Source organism: Eurypyga helias, unplaced genomic scaffold (assembly GCF_000690775.1).
Source record: "Eurypyga helias isolate BGI_N326 unplaced genomic scaffold, ASM69077v1 scaffold7166, whole genome shotgun sequence".
NCBI classification, from domain to species: Eukaryota; Metazoa; Chordata; class Aves; order Eurypygiformes; family Eurypygidae; genus Eurypyga; species Eurypyga helias.
In genome coordinates, this window is record NW_010257139.1 from 15142 (window position 1) to 30959 (window position 15818).

General features: G+C 43.4%; 1 protein-coding gene across 1 annotated transcript in view; it reads right to left on the reverse strand.

Moving 5' to 3' along the window:
- The window catches only part of CREBBP (CREB binding protein), a gene marked incomplete at its 5' end in the record, with an annotated part of 54921 nt that overhangs the window by 14546 nt on the left and 24557 nt on the right, over positions 1–15818 (reverse strand). The window contains 9 exons of the mRNA XM_010153894.1: positions 526–606; positions 5978–6066; positions 6541–6780; positions 6899–7017; positions 11556–11742; positions 11972–12151; positions 12756–13172; positions 14627–14815; positions 15413–15537. Coding sequence (XP_010152196.1) covers positions 526–606; positions 5978–6066; positions 6541–6780; positions 6899–7017; positions 11556–11742; positions 11972–12151; positions 12756–13172; positions 14627–14815; positions 15413–15537 — 1627 coding nt within the window. The remainder of the gene's footprint in view (positions 1–525; positions 607–5977; positions 6067–6540; positions 6781–6898; positions 7018–11555; positions 11743–11971; positions 12152–12755; positions 13173–14626; positions 14816–15412; positions 15538–15818) is intronic.

The window sequence follows — 15818 nt, forward strand, 5'->3', positions numbered from 1 at the left end:
ATTCCCATTTAATTTTCTATGCAAATAAAGAGCAAAATAAGAGATACCCAAGTATACACATAAATTAGAAATCATAAAGAACAAGGGAAGCTATTGTCAGTAAAGCAGCCACCTTCCAAACCAGCTTGTATTCCTCCTGTCTTAGAGCACCTTATTTTCTGGTCAGGTTAAAGACAAGCCCTTGGTTTCATAAACAAAAGCTGTACTTCAAAGGGTGAGACACCAGCATTAGGCAAAGTCTTTCACTTTGGTAATGGTAATGGATTAGTGACCTTTACTGACACAGCTTCCTTCTGCCACCCTCCAACCACCCGCTCCCTGCAACCAGCCCCGGGGCAGCTGGAGTAGCACAGCGGACACAAGTGACAGCGTTGGGCAGAGGAAGCGACCCCACACAGTAACAACTGTTAATCATCTGTTACTGTAAGCATCTCCCCAACTCCACCACCCGTTCTATCAGATCAGGACTACACAACATCCCTCCCACTGACAAAGGCGGCATGCAGAAGAACGGGAGTGACTTACGTTTGAGGCTGGGAAGGGTCATCACCCAGGGTGACATTCTCCCCCTGGATTTCAGTGAAACACTTCTCACAGAAGTGATACCTGTCAGCAAGAAGGCCATATTTGGGTGAACTGGTCCAGCACAACATACAGCCACCCAAGCACGGAGCCACCAACCAGAGCAGGGCAGATCACCACGACGAAAGGGGGGGCGTTGTTGGTTGATTGATGGGTCAGTGTGGACAATGAGGAGGAACAGAGGGGAGGGGAGGGCAGGATTAGAGAACAGGGGAGGGAACAAACAGCACAGACGTAAGAGGTAAGACGCAAACACCAAGACAACACAGAGCAGAAAGCCAAGGCAAAGCACAGATTAGCATTCGGTCTCATTTTATACATCGTTCACAAGTCGTCAGGCGTCAAATTCAAAATTTGGGGAGGATTAATGAAGTAGCTAACAAACGCTACATCTGTATGGACTTCAAATTTAAGAATTTGGATTTGATTTGCATTATTTAGGGGAAAAAAAAAGAATGCTCTTTGATTCCAGGCTCGTGACTGACAGTCTCCTTTGGTTAAAAAACCGACAGCCTGTCAAAAAGCTATAAGAACACATTTATTACAGATTTAAGTAATTAGAAAAGATGCTGAAAGCATTTACTGATTGCCAGTAAAAACTGTAAAAGCAGAAACACTCGGTATTGAAAAAAAAAATCTATAAAAATTTTAAATTCAGAAGTTATTGGGCTATAAGATTAAATGTGACCAATTGCTCAGCTAATATTATTTAATATAAATGAAACCAAATCCATACTCTAGACAAACACTTAACAGAAATGCAATTATGGGTCAGAGTTTCCAGCCATTTATCTAAGTAAGTACAATATATGTATATATTTTAACAACATTAAATATTGTACATACATACATGATATTTATCAGGTACGTTAAAGATGTGGCGTTAAGCTTGACAAATTGAATCTGAGGCTAGGTACAATTTTTGGCCACCAGGCCAAGAGCCAATCCAAATTCTACTCAGCAAAACCAATACACTAGTTTTACAAACCAAGCTGAGTAAATTGGAATGCAACTCTGCGAAAACACAATCTGCATTTGAAAAAAAATAACATCCAAGTTACACAGATTTTGGGGTTGGTGCTTTTTTTTTTTTGGTAGGTTTTTTTGTTTCAGATGAACTGGAACCAAAGTTGTCAGGGTCATTAAAAAAAAAAACCAGAACAACAAAAAGAGGCTAAATGTTTGGAAAGGATATGGATTCACACATGAACAAAGGTAACAAAGAAGGCCACAGCTGTAAAATGCAGGAAGGCCACAAAGGATCATCAAAATAAAGGAGCTTTACGGAGGACCAAGAGTGAGAGTGTAAGCAGCAATGGCAGCACAGTAAAACGCAGTTTTAGTACTCAAACACTAGACCCGTAAGAATGGTAAGTATAAAAGGCATCAAATGAGACTCAGTGTCACAATGAACCAACAACTCGAGGGATGGAGATTAATAAATATGGCAGCTAGCCCTTTCCAACACGTACTCATACGCTCAAATCTACCGTAATCCAGGTGGCAGATCGCCACGGCTGTGCTTTGAGGCAACAAAAGCCATTTACAGGCACTTAGTGCAACGCACGGAGCAGAATTCCCCCCTGCGACACACACCGGCCATCACGTCACCGCCACGCGTTTCGGAACGCTCGTGAAAGGCAGCGCGAGCGAGCGGGGAGCAGGGCCTTCGGCACCGCCCGAGGCGGCGGGGAAAGACGCTCTGCGGCGCGATCCGCGTTCTCCCCAGGCTGGAGCCAGGGCCGCGTTACCACAGCATCGTTCACAGGAGCCTGAAAACTCCTGCAAACTCTGCCAGCTGGCTCAGCCTTCAAGAGCTCCGCGGCTAGCCAAGGCCCACGGAACTGCAGCAGCGCGCTGCACGCTCCCTCTGCCGCGGGGCTGACACGAAGGCCAAAAGGGTGTCCTTCAGCCCAGTTAATGCAGCCCATACGGACACAGCCACGCAACCACCTTACTAGCGGGGCAGCTGCAACTCTGCTAGCAGCCGCATGAGCTACAACGCTCCCTGCCCAGAGGGCTGCCTGCCAGCCCACCGCCGGTCAAACTGCAAGCGACTTCTCCCAGGTCAGCTCAACTAGGGCTAAATACATCACACGCCCAGGCAAGAACACGGCTTTTAGAGCTGGGAACGTAACAGAACAAGGTCAGGAGGAAAAAAAAAAATTAATTCTGTTAATTTGTAATCATTGGGAGTGATATTTTGTGGTTATTACAGAGCAGTGTTGAGTAGAGCATTTCAGGAGTGGATATTGGCACTGCACACCCATTCACACTGACTTCCCTTGTTCCGCACCCCATACCCTTTAAATCGATGCAGGATAGTCTAATAATAATAAACCCCTTCACAATTTAACAGTCTCAGAATTTATAGCTTTTTAGACATTATCCATGTCCTTTTTTTCTATAATCTGCTTCTTTAAGTGTTTCTTCAACTAAAACACCCCACTAATTATTTTCCTTACTAAGAAGGTTGCTCTTTTCAAGAGCCAGATTGGGAAGGACTGTAGTACAGGAGGAACCAAACACAGGAACACGTAGCCAGAAAAAACCCTGGTCAAGGCTCCCATTAATGCTCTGCTACATTTAAACAATCCCAGAAAAGGTTAATTCTGATCCATTTTCAGAATAACTTATGGGCTCTCAAAGCACTCCTGAGACTGAGCAACGTGGCTGCCTTCGATACCGGATTAGAGTTACACGGCAGAAATCTAACTAGCTCCCCAGCCCTGATGTGTCACCCTCTGCTCGCTGCGGGAAGCTCGGTCTCGCAGGGATGAGTGCTTCGGATCAGCAGCATGCTAAGCACGTGCTCCAGCGACCCGCGGGTCTGAAGGGCGGCACAGGACGTCACACGCTGCAGAACCAAAGCCTAACGCTAGCAGAAGTCAAGCCTAAATCCATGGTATTAAAATGAGGAAATAAAAATTGAAAGACAGCGAAAATGAATCACCTAGAGATCATGAGTATTTGTCCATAAAATAACCAAGGTGAAGCAGTAGCTATAACTTATGAGTATGGACCCTCAGAAACAGAGATTGCATGTAATTCATCGGCTTCTGCATTTCACTACAAATACTCCACAAAGCCCACAAAAGCGTACAACGGGCTAGTTTTAACAGTCAGAAAATCCAAAGAACGTACTTATCGCAACACACCAAAAATGAAAAGCTTTTCAAATGCAGACTGTTCAGGTGACTGATTCCCATTTATCAAAGAGTAACATTACAGTTCAATACCAAAGCCCAGAAAATGCTCAATCTCTGCCTCAATAGGTGAATTTCCAACTGGAATTAAGTGCATTCAAAGGAAATCCTAAATCGGTAACTGGAGGCTAGCACTGATACGAAATACCCATCAGTTTTCTCAGCTGGATATTCCCACATGAAGCAGATTTTCTGAACAGTTACTTTAACCTAAACCTCTGCCTCATTACGGAAGCCAAACAGTTCTACACCAGGTAATTAGCTTTTAGGCACTGAAGTGTTGTGCCAGAGTTCATTTACTCAATGGTGCCGAAACATTCGTAGTTGAAATGTAGTTATGCGATACGCTGCACTTCGAGCACATCCAATTTTGTCTGTTGTGTAAATGGAAAATGACAAGAACATCTGACCACTTAAAGGTCTGCTGGAACAACAGAGTTTGTTTTTCACCAGTTTGCTACTCAGTTAAGAAAAACCTAAGATTTGAAGATTACTGCCACAGGAAACAACAGTTAGTTTGACTGTTTTAGAACAATACAGCTGATGAATAAGAGCTTTCTATGACCTGGTAGTCCAAATACACACTTAAAAATATGGCGATTGATCTCTAGAAAGATTCTATTAGAAAACCCAACCCAAAAAGCAATTCATTGCTCCATTTACTTGGCCTGAAATAGAAAAAAAACCAAAACCACCCCAAATCCCAAGCCCCCAACCCTTTCTCAAGGCATCTGGATGAACAGAAATCTGCGTCTACTTCTGTCTAAGTGTCCATAGGCCAGTAGCAGGACAAGTCACCTTCCTTTTCTTACTGCTGTTTTAGCCTAAACTCCATGTAAATGGACTATTGCATTTATAACAGATAGGAAACTGAAATATTGCATCACCGAGTCCAGAGGAACCCAGTACTCCATCACCCCTGTACTCCTTGCTAGCAACCAACATCGCCTGCCACCAAGTAATCCAAGTGATTTAATACCAACTTAAATAGGAAAGGTGTAACTGACAGAAGAAAGACCCCTTCTTTCGTTATTTTCTGAAGTTGCCATTCTGTTCAATACCGTACTATCTGGACACGCATTATGAAAAGCGTTTGAGATTCTACCACACAGAGTTTGTATGAGAGGTAATCTTTTCCCCACTTCCAGTACTGAAGTACTCTCTCTTTAAATGCATTTTAATTGCTTTATTTCTCTCCAGACTGACTTTTTTCAGCGTTCACAGCAGCTCTATAAAACCTTCTATGAGAGCTCTGCCTCACAGAGGCCACCTAAGTCCCACCATACAATGCAAGACGACACATTTTCATCTCCCACACCATCCTGCTTCAGCCTGCTGTACACCACAGCCTCGCACCATCTCACAGCACGTTTGGTGATACCGGGATCGCCCTAAGAGACTAAACGCAAGCGCCGACTGTCTGAATTCCCTCCATAGCTCCAGTGAGACAACAGCCCGCTGTGCGTTTCAAAGCTGGCAAGACATATAGACTGCCAAGCCTCTGGAAAGCAATTCATTAAAACTTCATTTTAAACAGGGAAAAGGAAGTTCGCCCACTTGTGTTCTGTAATTTTTTCTGAGGAGGAAAAGGGGGAATATCTAAGAAACCGAAACCAAACCCAAAGCCAAGCTTGCTTTGTTATTATAGCACTGTTGATAATCACGCAAACACTAAATCCTAGTATTTATTAAAAATAAAAAATAAACTATTGTTTTCATAGCTTCTCATGAAGTCTGGGTAGCTGTCAGTGCTAATTCACAGCTAATGTAAACAGAATTAAGTACTAATGAATAAGAGAGGTAAAGCAAGTCTTGCAATCAGTCACTGTATCCCTTACTTTGCAAATTCTGACGCACAGAAAACAAACCTACATATTTTTACAATTCTCCCATAGGACGATTTCCCAGTACCCTTGCTCTCTCCAGCAAGCCCTGCCACTCCTTTTCTGGAAAACGCAACTTCCCAAGTGGCGCGTGGTGCAGCCTGGCTAATAGTGTGTATCAAGCTGCCGTACAGGACACTAAGGGGTCACCTGCAAAAGGACAGCGTGCAAAGACAGAAAAATAACTTTTCCCTGACCAAGCTGACAAAGAAAAGAAAGAGTGAATAATGCTCCTTCTCCATATGTGCAAAGGATTCAAAGGATCTCACTTCCTGAATAAGGAAAAACCTAAAGTCGGGGACTTACCTATTCTGGTAACTGTAGTAGGCAGCATCACGAGGAATAGTACACAACTGCTTGCCATAGCAGCACAAGGTCTGTGGAGAAAACTCATACTGCAAAACAACAGTGAGAAAAGCAGCTTTAAAATGTAACCTTGTGTTAATCAAGTATCCATTAGGCAAGCCTGATGCTTATGGATATCATAGTACATAGTTATCTTTATCACACTTCCCCAAGATAGAGTAGCACAGCTCTCGATTACAATTATTAACCATGTAAGCTAAACAGCTGACCCTCTAACCACCTACTTTATTGCAACGGACTTGGGAAATGAGCAAAGCATTTTAATATTGCTTATGACCAAAACAGGTGTTCTCTGAGGGAGAAAAATACAACAATAATAGAAAAGCAGCAAGAAGAATGCTATCTACCTTTTTTGGCTCTTGGCATGCCTACAGATAAGCCAAACTTCAGCAATCCTTTCATTCGTTATTTCAGTTTTTAAAAAAAGAGGGTACAAAGCTAAGGTTTTATCTGATTAACCAAATTAAGCTCTTTGGAAGCAGCCAGCTCCGTGGAATACATACCTTGCGCCCACAACAGTAGCCAAGTGATTGCATAACGGGATCAATTTCTTGTTCAAACACCTCCGCGAGTTTAGTGCAAAACTTGTAGACTCTGGAAGTCTTGCGATTGTAAAGCCAGGCGTTATTAAACATTAGCCAAACATCGTCCACATACTGCCACGGCTCTTGGTACTGCCCAGTATCCAGTTTACGTTTAATGGTTGAAAGATCCATAGGATTCTTCACAATGTCGAAGTAGTCCTTCAAACACACACAAACCCCGTTATTTTTAAGATGTCAACTGTTCACAGTATGTTGAGCAGAACAGATAAAATATGACAAGACAGAAAAAAATTGTCTCTTTTTAATGCCAACTCACCGGAATCCCTAAAAGCTGGGGATCCACAGGCTGTCTGAAAGGTAGAGACTCTGGGTCCTGCCGGTACAAGGCTTCAAGGGTAGGCATGAGAGCTTGGCGCAGCTCCTCAGGTTTGAAAACTGTTAATCAAAGTCAGAAAGGTTAGAAAGTTTCCTTCCAGGTTTGCCAACCTGTTGACTCCCCTAAAAAATCCCCTAAACTACGTTAGCATGAAACTCTTAAGAGGGATTTCCTGATCTGCACAGCTGACTGGAGGCAAAACTTACAATTGAGAGGCTACTGCACAGCGCAACTGAATCAGAACGGCAGTGCAGCTCAAACCACAGCGGGTGATATTCCCCGAGTAAGGAGACAGGAACAACTGTAGCCCATAATGACATATATTCTAGAGCATAGAAGAACAACAACAAAAAAGACTTACCCAGAAGCAAATTGCTTCAACCTGGATGAACCGTAGCCCTTCCGAGAGGACTCGTAGCGTATTTCCCTACCCCTCTCTCCTAACCTTGTTTGCCATCTGCAAGCCAAGACTCTTGTAGCAAAGCCCACCGCAGCGGACAGGGCCGAACAGCCAGCTCTACTACCCTACTAAGGGAGTAGCCAGATGTCTCGGTAGCTGGCACCGGAATTTTCTGGCCATAGTGTACAACCAGTCCTGGTCTGACGGACTGTTAATTGATTTTGAAAGTGTTACTACTTCCAAATTTATATGCATCATTACAACCCCTTGGCAACAGCAGCATGGCAACAGCCATGTTTCTTTCAAGAGTGGATGACAAGGACAAGAAAGGCAAGGCATTTTCTGAAAAATAATGGTAACTTGGAGAGCTCTTTCAACATCTCAGCAGTGTAATTACATTTATTTCCTTAGGAACGGAATCTTTAAATAGGGAAGAATGCCTACTATTGAGGGAAAAAAAAAAAAAGACAACAACTAAGGAAAGCAGGATGGCATCTAATATTTATCTACCTGGCTGAAATGAGAACAATAACAATAAAAGGGAACAATTAGGAGTTCTGCTGAAAGCACCTAAATTAACAGGGCTACAGTGACCCCTTTGAGGCTGATCATTGCTTTCTGTCACTCAAATGGTATTTTGGCAAGATATAAATTGGCTTTTGGAATTTTTAGTTTAAAAACTCTGATTTTTTTTAAAAGCTTTTTTGCCATCCTTCTTCATTTGGGTGATATTTCTGAGAGGAAGTCTTTTCGCCTCAACTACACTCAACTGAAATTACATGCGAAAATAAAGCAAGGCAAGAAATTAAGTTGATACAACTCAATTCTGAAGCATTAAGTCCTCAGTTTTTTAGCCACCTGTAGATGCTGCAGGTGTCTAAACTAGAGAGAGGATTGCTGCTCACGTACGCCACAGGGAAGATACCACCCAAGCCACCTACATCATGGCAAAGGACTCGGCAAGCTGCCAGAAGGGCCTCATGCATACATCCAGATCCCACGCGGCTACTACTGAACTCCGCCTCGCCAGATTAAAACCGGGATGAGCCAAGGAGGCCTATGTTTGTCATTGCAACAACGAAGGCAACTCGATGGTCATTTCAGCTGCTGCCACAATCTCAGTCCCGGTTAAATGGCGATTCTCGTCCCTATTTATTGATAGCATATATGCAGGCACTTCCCCATGAAAAGTACCCTGACATATACACTCCAAATTTTAGGAACAGCTACTATATTATGGAATTCTCAAGAACAGAAGAGAATATTAAATTCCATTCACAAGAACAAGTATTCTCTATTGCTTCTGGAGCCAACTTGCTCTGGCTCATGTAGTTTATAACCTGATAATCTGAATTATTTCATTTAATTAAGTTTAAAGGTCGAAAAGCACCTTTTAATAATCTTATTCTGGCCACCTGCTTGACACTGCTTTTACAACTTTCCCTGTGCCAATCCCTATAACGACATACCACTAAGCTAGAATATCTTGCAAAATAAAACCAATGTTAATTTAAACCAAACTACAGAGATTTAGCACAATTTTTGCCGAGTTCCTTAAAACCTAATTATCTTCGCTGATCAAGTTTACAACCTACTTTCATTTTGAAGTCTGAAAAAATAAAAATCAAAAGCCAGTTCTTATTTCGATTTATGCCTTCACCTAAAAAAGTAAAGAAAGTTGCCTTCATCTTTAGCAGTAAAAGCTGCTCTGCCTCTAAGGAATATGACTAATAGCAAAATATCTGATCATTCAATGTCCCTATATACAGGTTCTACAAGCCTCTCCCCCTTTTCCACAATTAAACACTCTCAGTTCTCCTCTGGCAGCTAGAAGATCTTTGTAAGGAGCTGACATCCAGTTATCCCATTTTGTCTTGGATGCGTGGGTGGCAAAAAGAAAATGGGATCTTTGCCTGAATCATGACGACGTAATATCTGCCAGAGAAGAGTGTAATGCTACCTTTTTAAAGTTTTATTTCTTCCAAACAGAGGAAATCCTGCTTGTAATTATAAGGAAAAAATTCATACAGGATTATGAAGAAATCTTCAAAAACTAAGGTCAATAAACCTCAAAAACCCCTCCACAACCAAGCCCTTGCAGGTTTTGCATTATTACGTCTTATAAAGAGGGGAAGAAACTAGTAAAACTACTCCTGAAGGTCAAACCAAGACAGCCATCTACAATGAGGAGACAGGAGCTACCCAAATGAGCATTACGCTGTTCCTTTGGAGAAGAGGCAAGGAACCAGAAACCTTCCTTTCTTGCTGAGATTTGCAGAAGGAAAGTAAAACCAAATCAAACCCCGGATTTGGAAGGGTTTGGTTGCCCCCCTATCTTACAGCACTCCCAGCTCTGAGCCTTCGCCTCACCCGTGGCAGCACCTAACTGCTATGCCCCCGGTTACTGGGGGCTCACCTCACCAATCTGGCCACATGGGAAGGAAGAAGTTTCCAACACTATTGTAACCCATGAAAAACTCCAGATGAGCCTCTTTAGTTTTAAAATACCATATAAGCCTTGAGCACACTTGACGGTATTTGCTCTCAAACACCTCTTGGTTTATTTAGCATTTTAATACAAATGCTCCCGTCGGACCAAGTACTTGGTGAGAAAATGTCACCATTTAAAACGGTTTGTGCTGCTGCACCTGCCCACGCTGCACTCGTATTATACTACACGGTTACTTAGTGACAACATTTGTAAGAGAAAATTGCGTTCCTAAAGGCGGCATTGGAAATAGGTAGCAACCCAGACTGCATCAGCAGAACAACAGCGCGGCCCTGCCATGGACTAATTCTGCGAGAACCTCTCTCTTTCAACCACTCGCCTCCGTTTCCTTGCAGGCGCGCTCCCAACAAGCGGCAACGGTTCTTTCCGCTGGGAACAAAACCGGTCGATAAACGCTGGTAAGCGTTCCGCTCCCCACGCTACGCTTTGTTCAAAATAGGCTCTGCCGGTTGGTTCTGCAGCGCGCTCGCGTGTGGCTGGCCCACGGCGCTACAAACCGAGAATGCAACCTGCAGGAAAACGTCCTTCACTGCACTTTTTTATAAAAAGATTATGTTCAGAAATTAAATGCAGCCCAAAGCATATACAAGAGATCAAGATTCGAGCAGCACAAACTTCTAAACTGGATGATTTCTTGGTTGCGTTCTGGAAAGCGCGCGCTCCTCATGCCCTCCTGATGTCGGTACAGGCAGTTTCCTTCGCAAGGCAAGAAGAAAGAAGTAATGAAACGGATCATCACTTTCCCTTCTTTGACATCTGCGACAGGCTGAAAAAGCTCACCTTTGGTCAAAACCTAAAAACTAGCCACAGAAGACCTCATCTCAAAAAACAGGATGTCAAGAGACAGAGGTCTCTCAGCAGCTAAGGTTTTTGAGTCAGAAAACTTATCTTACAGGCTCCCACAGTGCCTGGCCTCCAAATGGAGTAATTTCTTCCTGCCCTCTTTCTTCACGGATCATGTAATTTATTTCCTTCTAACACAAGGTGCGCAATTGTTCAGGTAAGGCCAGTCAAGACCTGTAATGCCATCAAGTTTCCTTTTGGACAAACACACAACATACAGATTCAGTCACACCTGAATCTACGCTAACCCTGTAGATGAATTTAGGAGATTACTGACCTATCTACTTCTGAGCAGAAAGCTTTCAGCTGAGAACTACACAGGACTTCAAAGTTTCAGGGTTCCTGCAGCAAACCAGCCTAGGAGGAACAGAGATTCAGGGGAAGAGTACAAGCACCTGATTCCCCGAGAAGCGAAGGCAAAAGCTCAGTGTGAAGGCAGTGTGTGCAGCCTCCAACCGAAAAGCAAACAGAGAGAAAGTCTCGGTTACTGAGAGCACTGTCTCTCCACTGAGGTCCCTTGAAAGAGCACTGGCCAAGATGCACAGAGAGATTTACAGTATAATTTCTCCAGCAATCACTGCCCTACTCTTTCTGAGCAGAAACTGGAAGCTGTGAGAAGACTGCTGGGATCAAGACCACAACAACATGCTTTTCTCAGCTGTGATTCATAGAACACTAAAGGAAAGCTATTTTCAAAATAAATAACACAAAGTATGGATCTCCTAGACCTCCATGTGCTGGAATACACATGCAAAACAGACCTCCCATCAGGACCCGAGACTCTGGAAAACAAGTAACAAATGCTACTAAAGTATGCAAGAAAACCCCAGTTTTCACACACATACTTTTTTTGCGGGGCTGAGATGGCGATGTGGACTGCGAAGTGGTTCCATTGGTGCCACTCTCCTCTTCCTCTTTAACATCTACTTTTATTTCAGGCTTTTTTTCTTCTGTTTCCATTGGCTCCTGTTTCAGTTCTGTTCCATCCGTTTCTTCTTTTGTTTGTGAAGATCCTTGTAAATCCTCCTCCACCTTAAGAAAGGATGCAACGAGGTGTACCATTACATCTATTACCCAACCTCGAGTCATCAAAATATTAGTCTGAGATTGTCAAAGCACTCTCCATCCATGGCTTTCCTCAGGACAGTTACTTTCCAGCAACTTCCCTCCTCTCGCCCCTTAGCTCACCAATTCAGACACATCATTAAGTGCTTTTATATCTATCACTGCTTTCAGTTAAGCTGTATAGAATCTCATTTACCTCAGTCTTAGCTTCCACTTGTGTCTCACTAGTCTCTGGCTCAGTTTCTTCAGTTTTAACTTCTGATTTGCTTTCTAGCATTGGTGCATCTGGTCCTAGTTGCTGGGAATTCGTATCAGCACTAGCAACTGAGGCAGGGGTGGGGACCCTGTTATCAATACTAGCTGCTGCCTGGGATAGCTGTTGTAAAAACAGTACAAAAGAAAGACACTGCATAGATAGAAATATTTGCCTTTACTAAAAAATGAACAGCACAAAAGAGACATGAGATGATATTCTAAAACAGTGCAGAACATGGATGCAGGAGCTCACTGTAGCCAAGCTTTGATGTAACACGTTTAATAACTCTGCTTTACAGAGAAGCCAAGGAACAATTCTGCCCCAAAGAGCCTTCTTTTACAGACAGAACACCTGCCCAGCAAAACACTGTACATTCCTTGACATGTGCATCCATCCTGACTACAGCTTAAAAGAAAAAATTTATGCAAATTTCATGATCAAAGACAACTGTTTCCGATTAAGGCCAAATGTAGTATTAGGCCTGTAACGCCTCATCTTTCTTGCACACTGCTGCCATTTTAACTTTGAGTCGTTCCATATGCCCCCCTCCTTCAAACAACGCTGAGAACATCTAAACACACGCATTTTTACACATCTCCTGCTCTAAAGTAGAAGCTACTATGGACAGCTATGGGCTCTATACATTCATGACATGGAGCTACACACGGGGAGAACTCTCGTGGAATGCCACTACCCAAGAAAAACACAACTAGCTGGTACTTACTGGAGTGCCAGGGGGCTGTGCCTGCACGGAGGTTGGCTGTTGCTGAGATGGCTGCGGGGTCGGCACAGACTGGGGTTGAACTGGGGTCTGAGGTTGCGGCGTGACTTGAGCCTGTGCCGCCGTCTGCCCCGTGGGTGTGCTTTGTGTCTGTGTCGCGTTTGGAACAGAACCTGGTGTCGGCGTTGGCGTTTGTCCTGAAGATGAGACCGGTGTCGATGGCTGAGTGGGTGCTGCTGGCTGAGGAGGCGTCATTCCAGTTGGCGTTTGGTGCTGAATAGGTGGCATCCCAGCAGCAGTGGACACAGGAGGTGTAGTCTGATGTAGAGGTGGCTGGGTCACTGGTGGACATGGCAACTGCCCACTCTGCGGTCCTAGCATGTTCATGGAGTTGGGAAGAGCAGCACTGGGAACCTGCCCCTGCTAGAGAGAGAGTCTCTTACAGACATGTGACTCCCAAAACTGAGAATCACACCTAATCCTTTAAATCACAGCACTCAAGTCTTCTTTACAAGTCTAAACATGAGGTCAGCTATAAACAAATGCTGCTATCGCAAACGGCCATGCTCTGAGTTCCTCAATCATTTTCATCAGCCTCAGTCAAAGACTTTGCTCCTAGACCGAGATGTGCCACGCACGTCTTCCTACATTAATTCTACTGGCACAGAGAGGGAATCCTCGCGATCTCAGAGTAACACAGAAACCCGCAGGCAATCTCCAAATCATGCCATTAGCTGGGCAAAGGTCAGGCTTTGCATACACAACAGTTTCGAGCAAATACAGATTTCTGGCCAGGACCCGAGCAGCCCTGCTTTAGAAGGCAGTTCAATACATGAAATGCCTGCCCCACTGCGCAGTGCAAGACTTAAGTGTGGGGCTTTTTTAAAAATTCTACTTAGACTACTCCACATGCTTAAGAAAATTGTGGATCTGCTTTGCAGAGCAGCAACAATAAAGTACTCCGGATGTGCAGAGACTTTTAAACTCTATTTTAGCAAAGATTGCATCAGATAACTAGTGATGAAAAAGAATACTCTACCCTCAGATGTACCTCTTACTCTTAGAAATCTAAATCAATTAATAGGTCCTGCAGATGAGGTTTCAAATGTAAAACGTGCTTCTATATTGCCTGTACATAATCTTAATGAACTAAGTGCATTAGGAAAAACAAACGGTTCACCACAATGGTGGTCAAATAACCGAGCCAGGGCCCAAGAAACTGTAGATTCTCCATCCTGAACATATTCCAAACTGGACTCGACAAAGCCCTTCATAATCCAAGTTAACTCTTGTTTGAGGATGGGGCTGGACTAGAGAACTTTGGAGGTACCAACTAACCTAAATTACTTGGGACCCTGGAGTTAAAACAACAAGCCTCTCCCTGTGGAAAAGCATATACTTCAGCATCACAAGCACAGCTGCTACTTCTCTGACTACTGTTGTACCAGAAAAGTGATACAGAAGAAAACCATTTTCTCTTCAGAAATACAGAAGTTAAAACAAACTTCAGAAGACCTTCCCCAACCACTTTACTGTAATTCTTGATTTAACACTAGCTACTAAGGTCCACACAAAGACAAAAGCATATGCTCATCAGCGTCCCATGTGCTGACTTGTGATATTCCCCCTAAAAATCTCACCAGCATGCACTTTTTTAGGATTTAGATCAGGAATTACAGGGCACTGCCCCCCAGTTAGCACATGGAGATAGGTTATGTAAGAGCTTATGAAGAACGCATATGTAACCCAGGACCCCCAAAAGTCCAGGGTGACTACAATAAACAGTGGATGTATAGGTAAATAAACGTACACAAACAAAATAAATTAGAACAAAATGATTAAGAGTAACTCAGGTATCAGAAAATACACCTTACCTGTGCCACCCCAGCCTGGGCTGTGGATTGACCCATGCCCACGCTGTTCACATTCATAGCCCCACTGGACGCTGGAAACTGGTTCTGGGGCAGGAACTGGTTCTGGGTAGGAGCCTGACCCATCATGTTGTTGGAATGAGCTCCCATCATGTTCTGTGGCTGAGGCATTCGGGAAGGAGACATTGCCATCTAAAAATTAACAGCCAAATTAGAGAGTACTGTTGAGTATTATGTAATAAGACAAAGGAAAACGCCCTTGATGTAACTGAGCAAAAGATAGGACAAAACATAACAGGAAAACTGGCTTCAGTAAACCGAATGGAAGTGGGCATATGTAACTTCAGCATTTGTTCCAGGGAACACGAGGAAGTTAAATAGGTAACAGGCAAACCTCTACTAACGTGTGTTAAAATTCTGTCTTGTTCTTTGTGCTAACAGAGAGGATCCAGCGAAACTGAAAATATTTTTGTTTTTTTAAGGACTAAAAACTTGTTTTCACGGAGGAACAAAGAACGTATATACACCGCAGTGACAGTTTCAGAAGGAACTGTGCTCTTCCAGAGACTGCTGGAGATTAGTGCATCTCTGGCATCCACCTCTCTAAGAATTTCATTCTTTAAACACACGAGTAATGAAAACAAACGCCGCACTAAAAGCCTGGTAAGTTTCCACGACATTATCCTACAGTTTACAGTACCGTTCTATGCCACGGCCTTTTCAGAACAGCGTTAACGCTGCAATCAACCCATTTTGCGAAGAAGGCGGTAGGTAACAAGAAGTACAAACCGCAGGAACGGCGCCCATGTTGTTCATCTGTACAGGATGGTTCATCGGGGAAGCTGCGCGGGGTCCCATGGGCGCTTGTGGCATCTGTACATTCCCTATGGACATGGGGTTAAACTGATTCATTCCTGCAAATGCACCCCCAAAACAACTCATTAGGAACAAGTCATCAGAATTTATGTAGGTATATACTCTACCAAAAAATTAACATTTATTATGACTGAAGTTTGACTGCTCTACACTTCACCTTTTCCTTTTATCTTTGCTCAAACTGCTTGGCTTAAGAGACAAATCAGGATGCATGAAGTATTTAGGAAAATACCAGTTAGGGTGAAATAGAACTTTTGGTGTCAAAAAAAAAAAAAAAAAAAAAAAGGGCAAAAGATGAAGAGCGTGGATGATCTGCAAA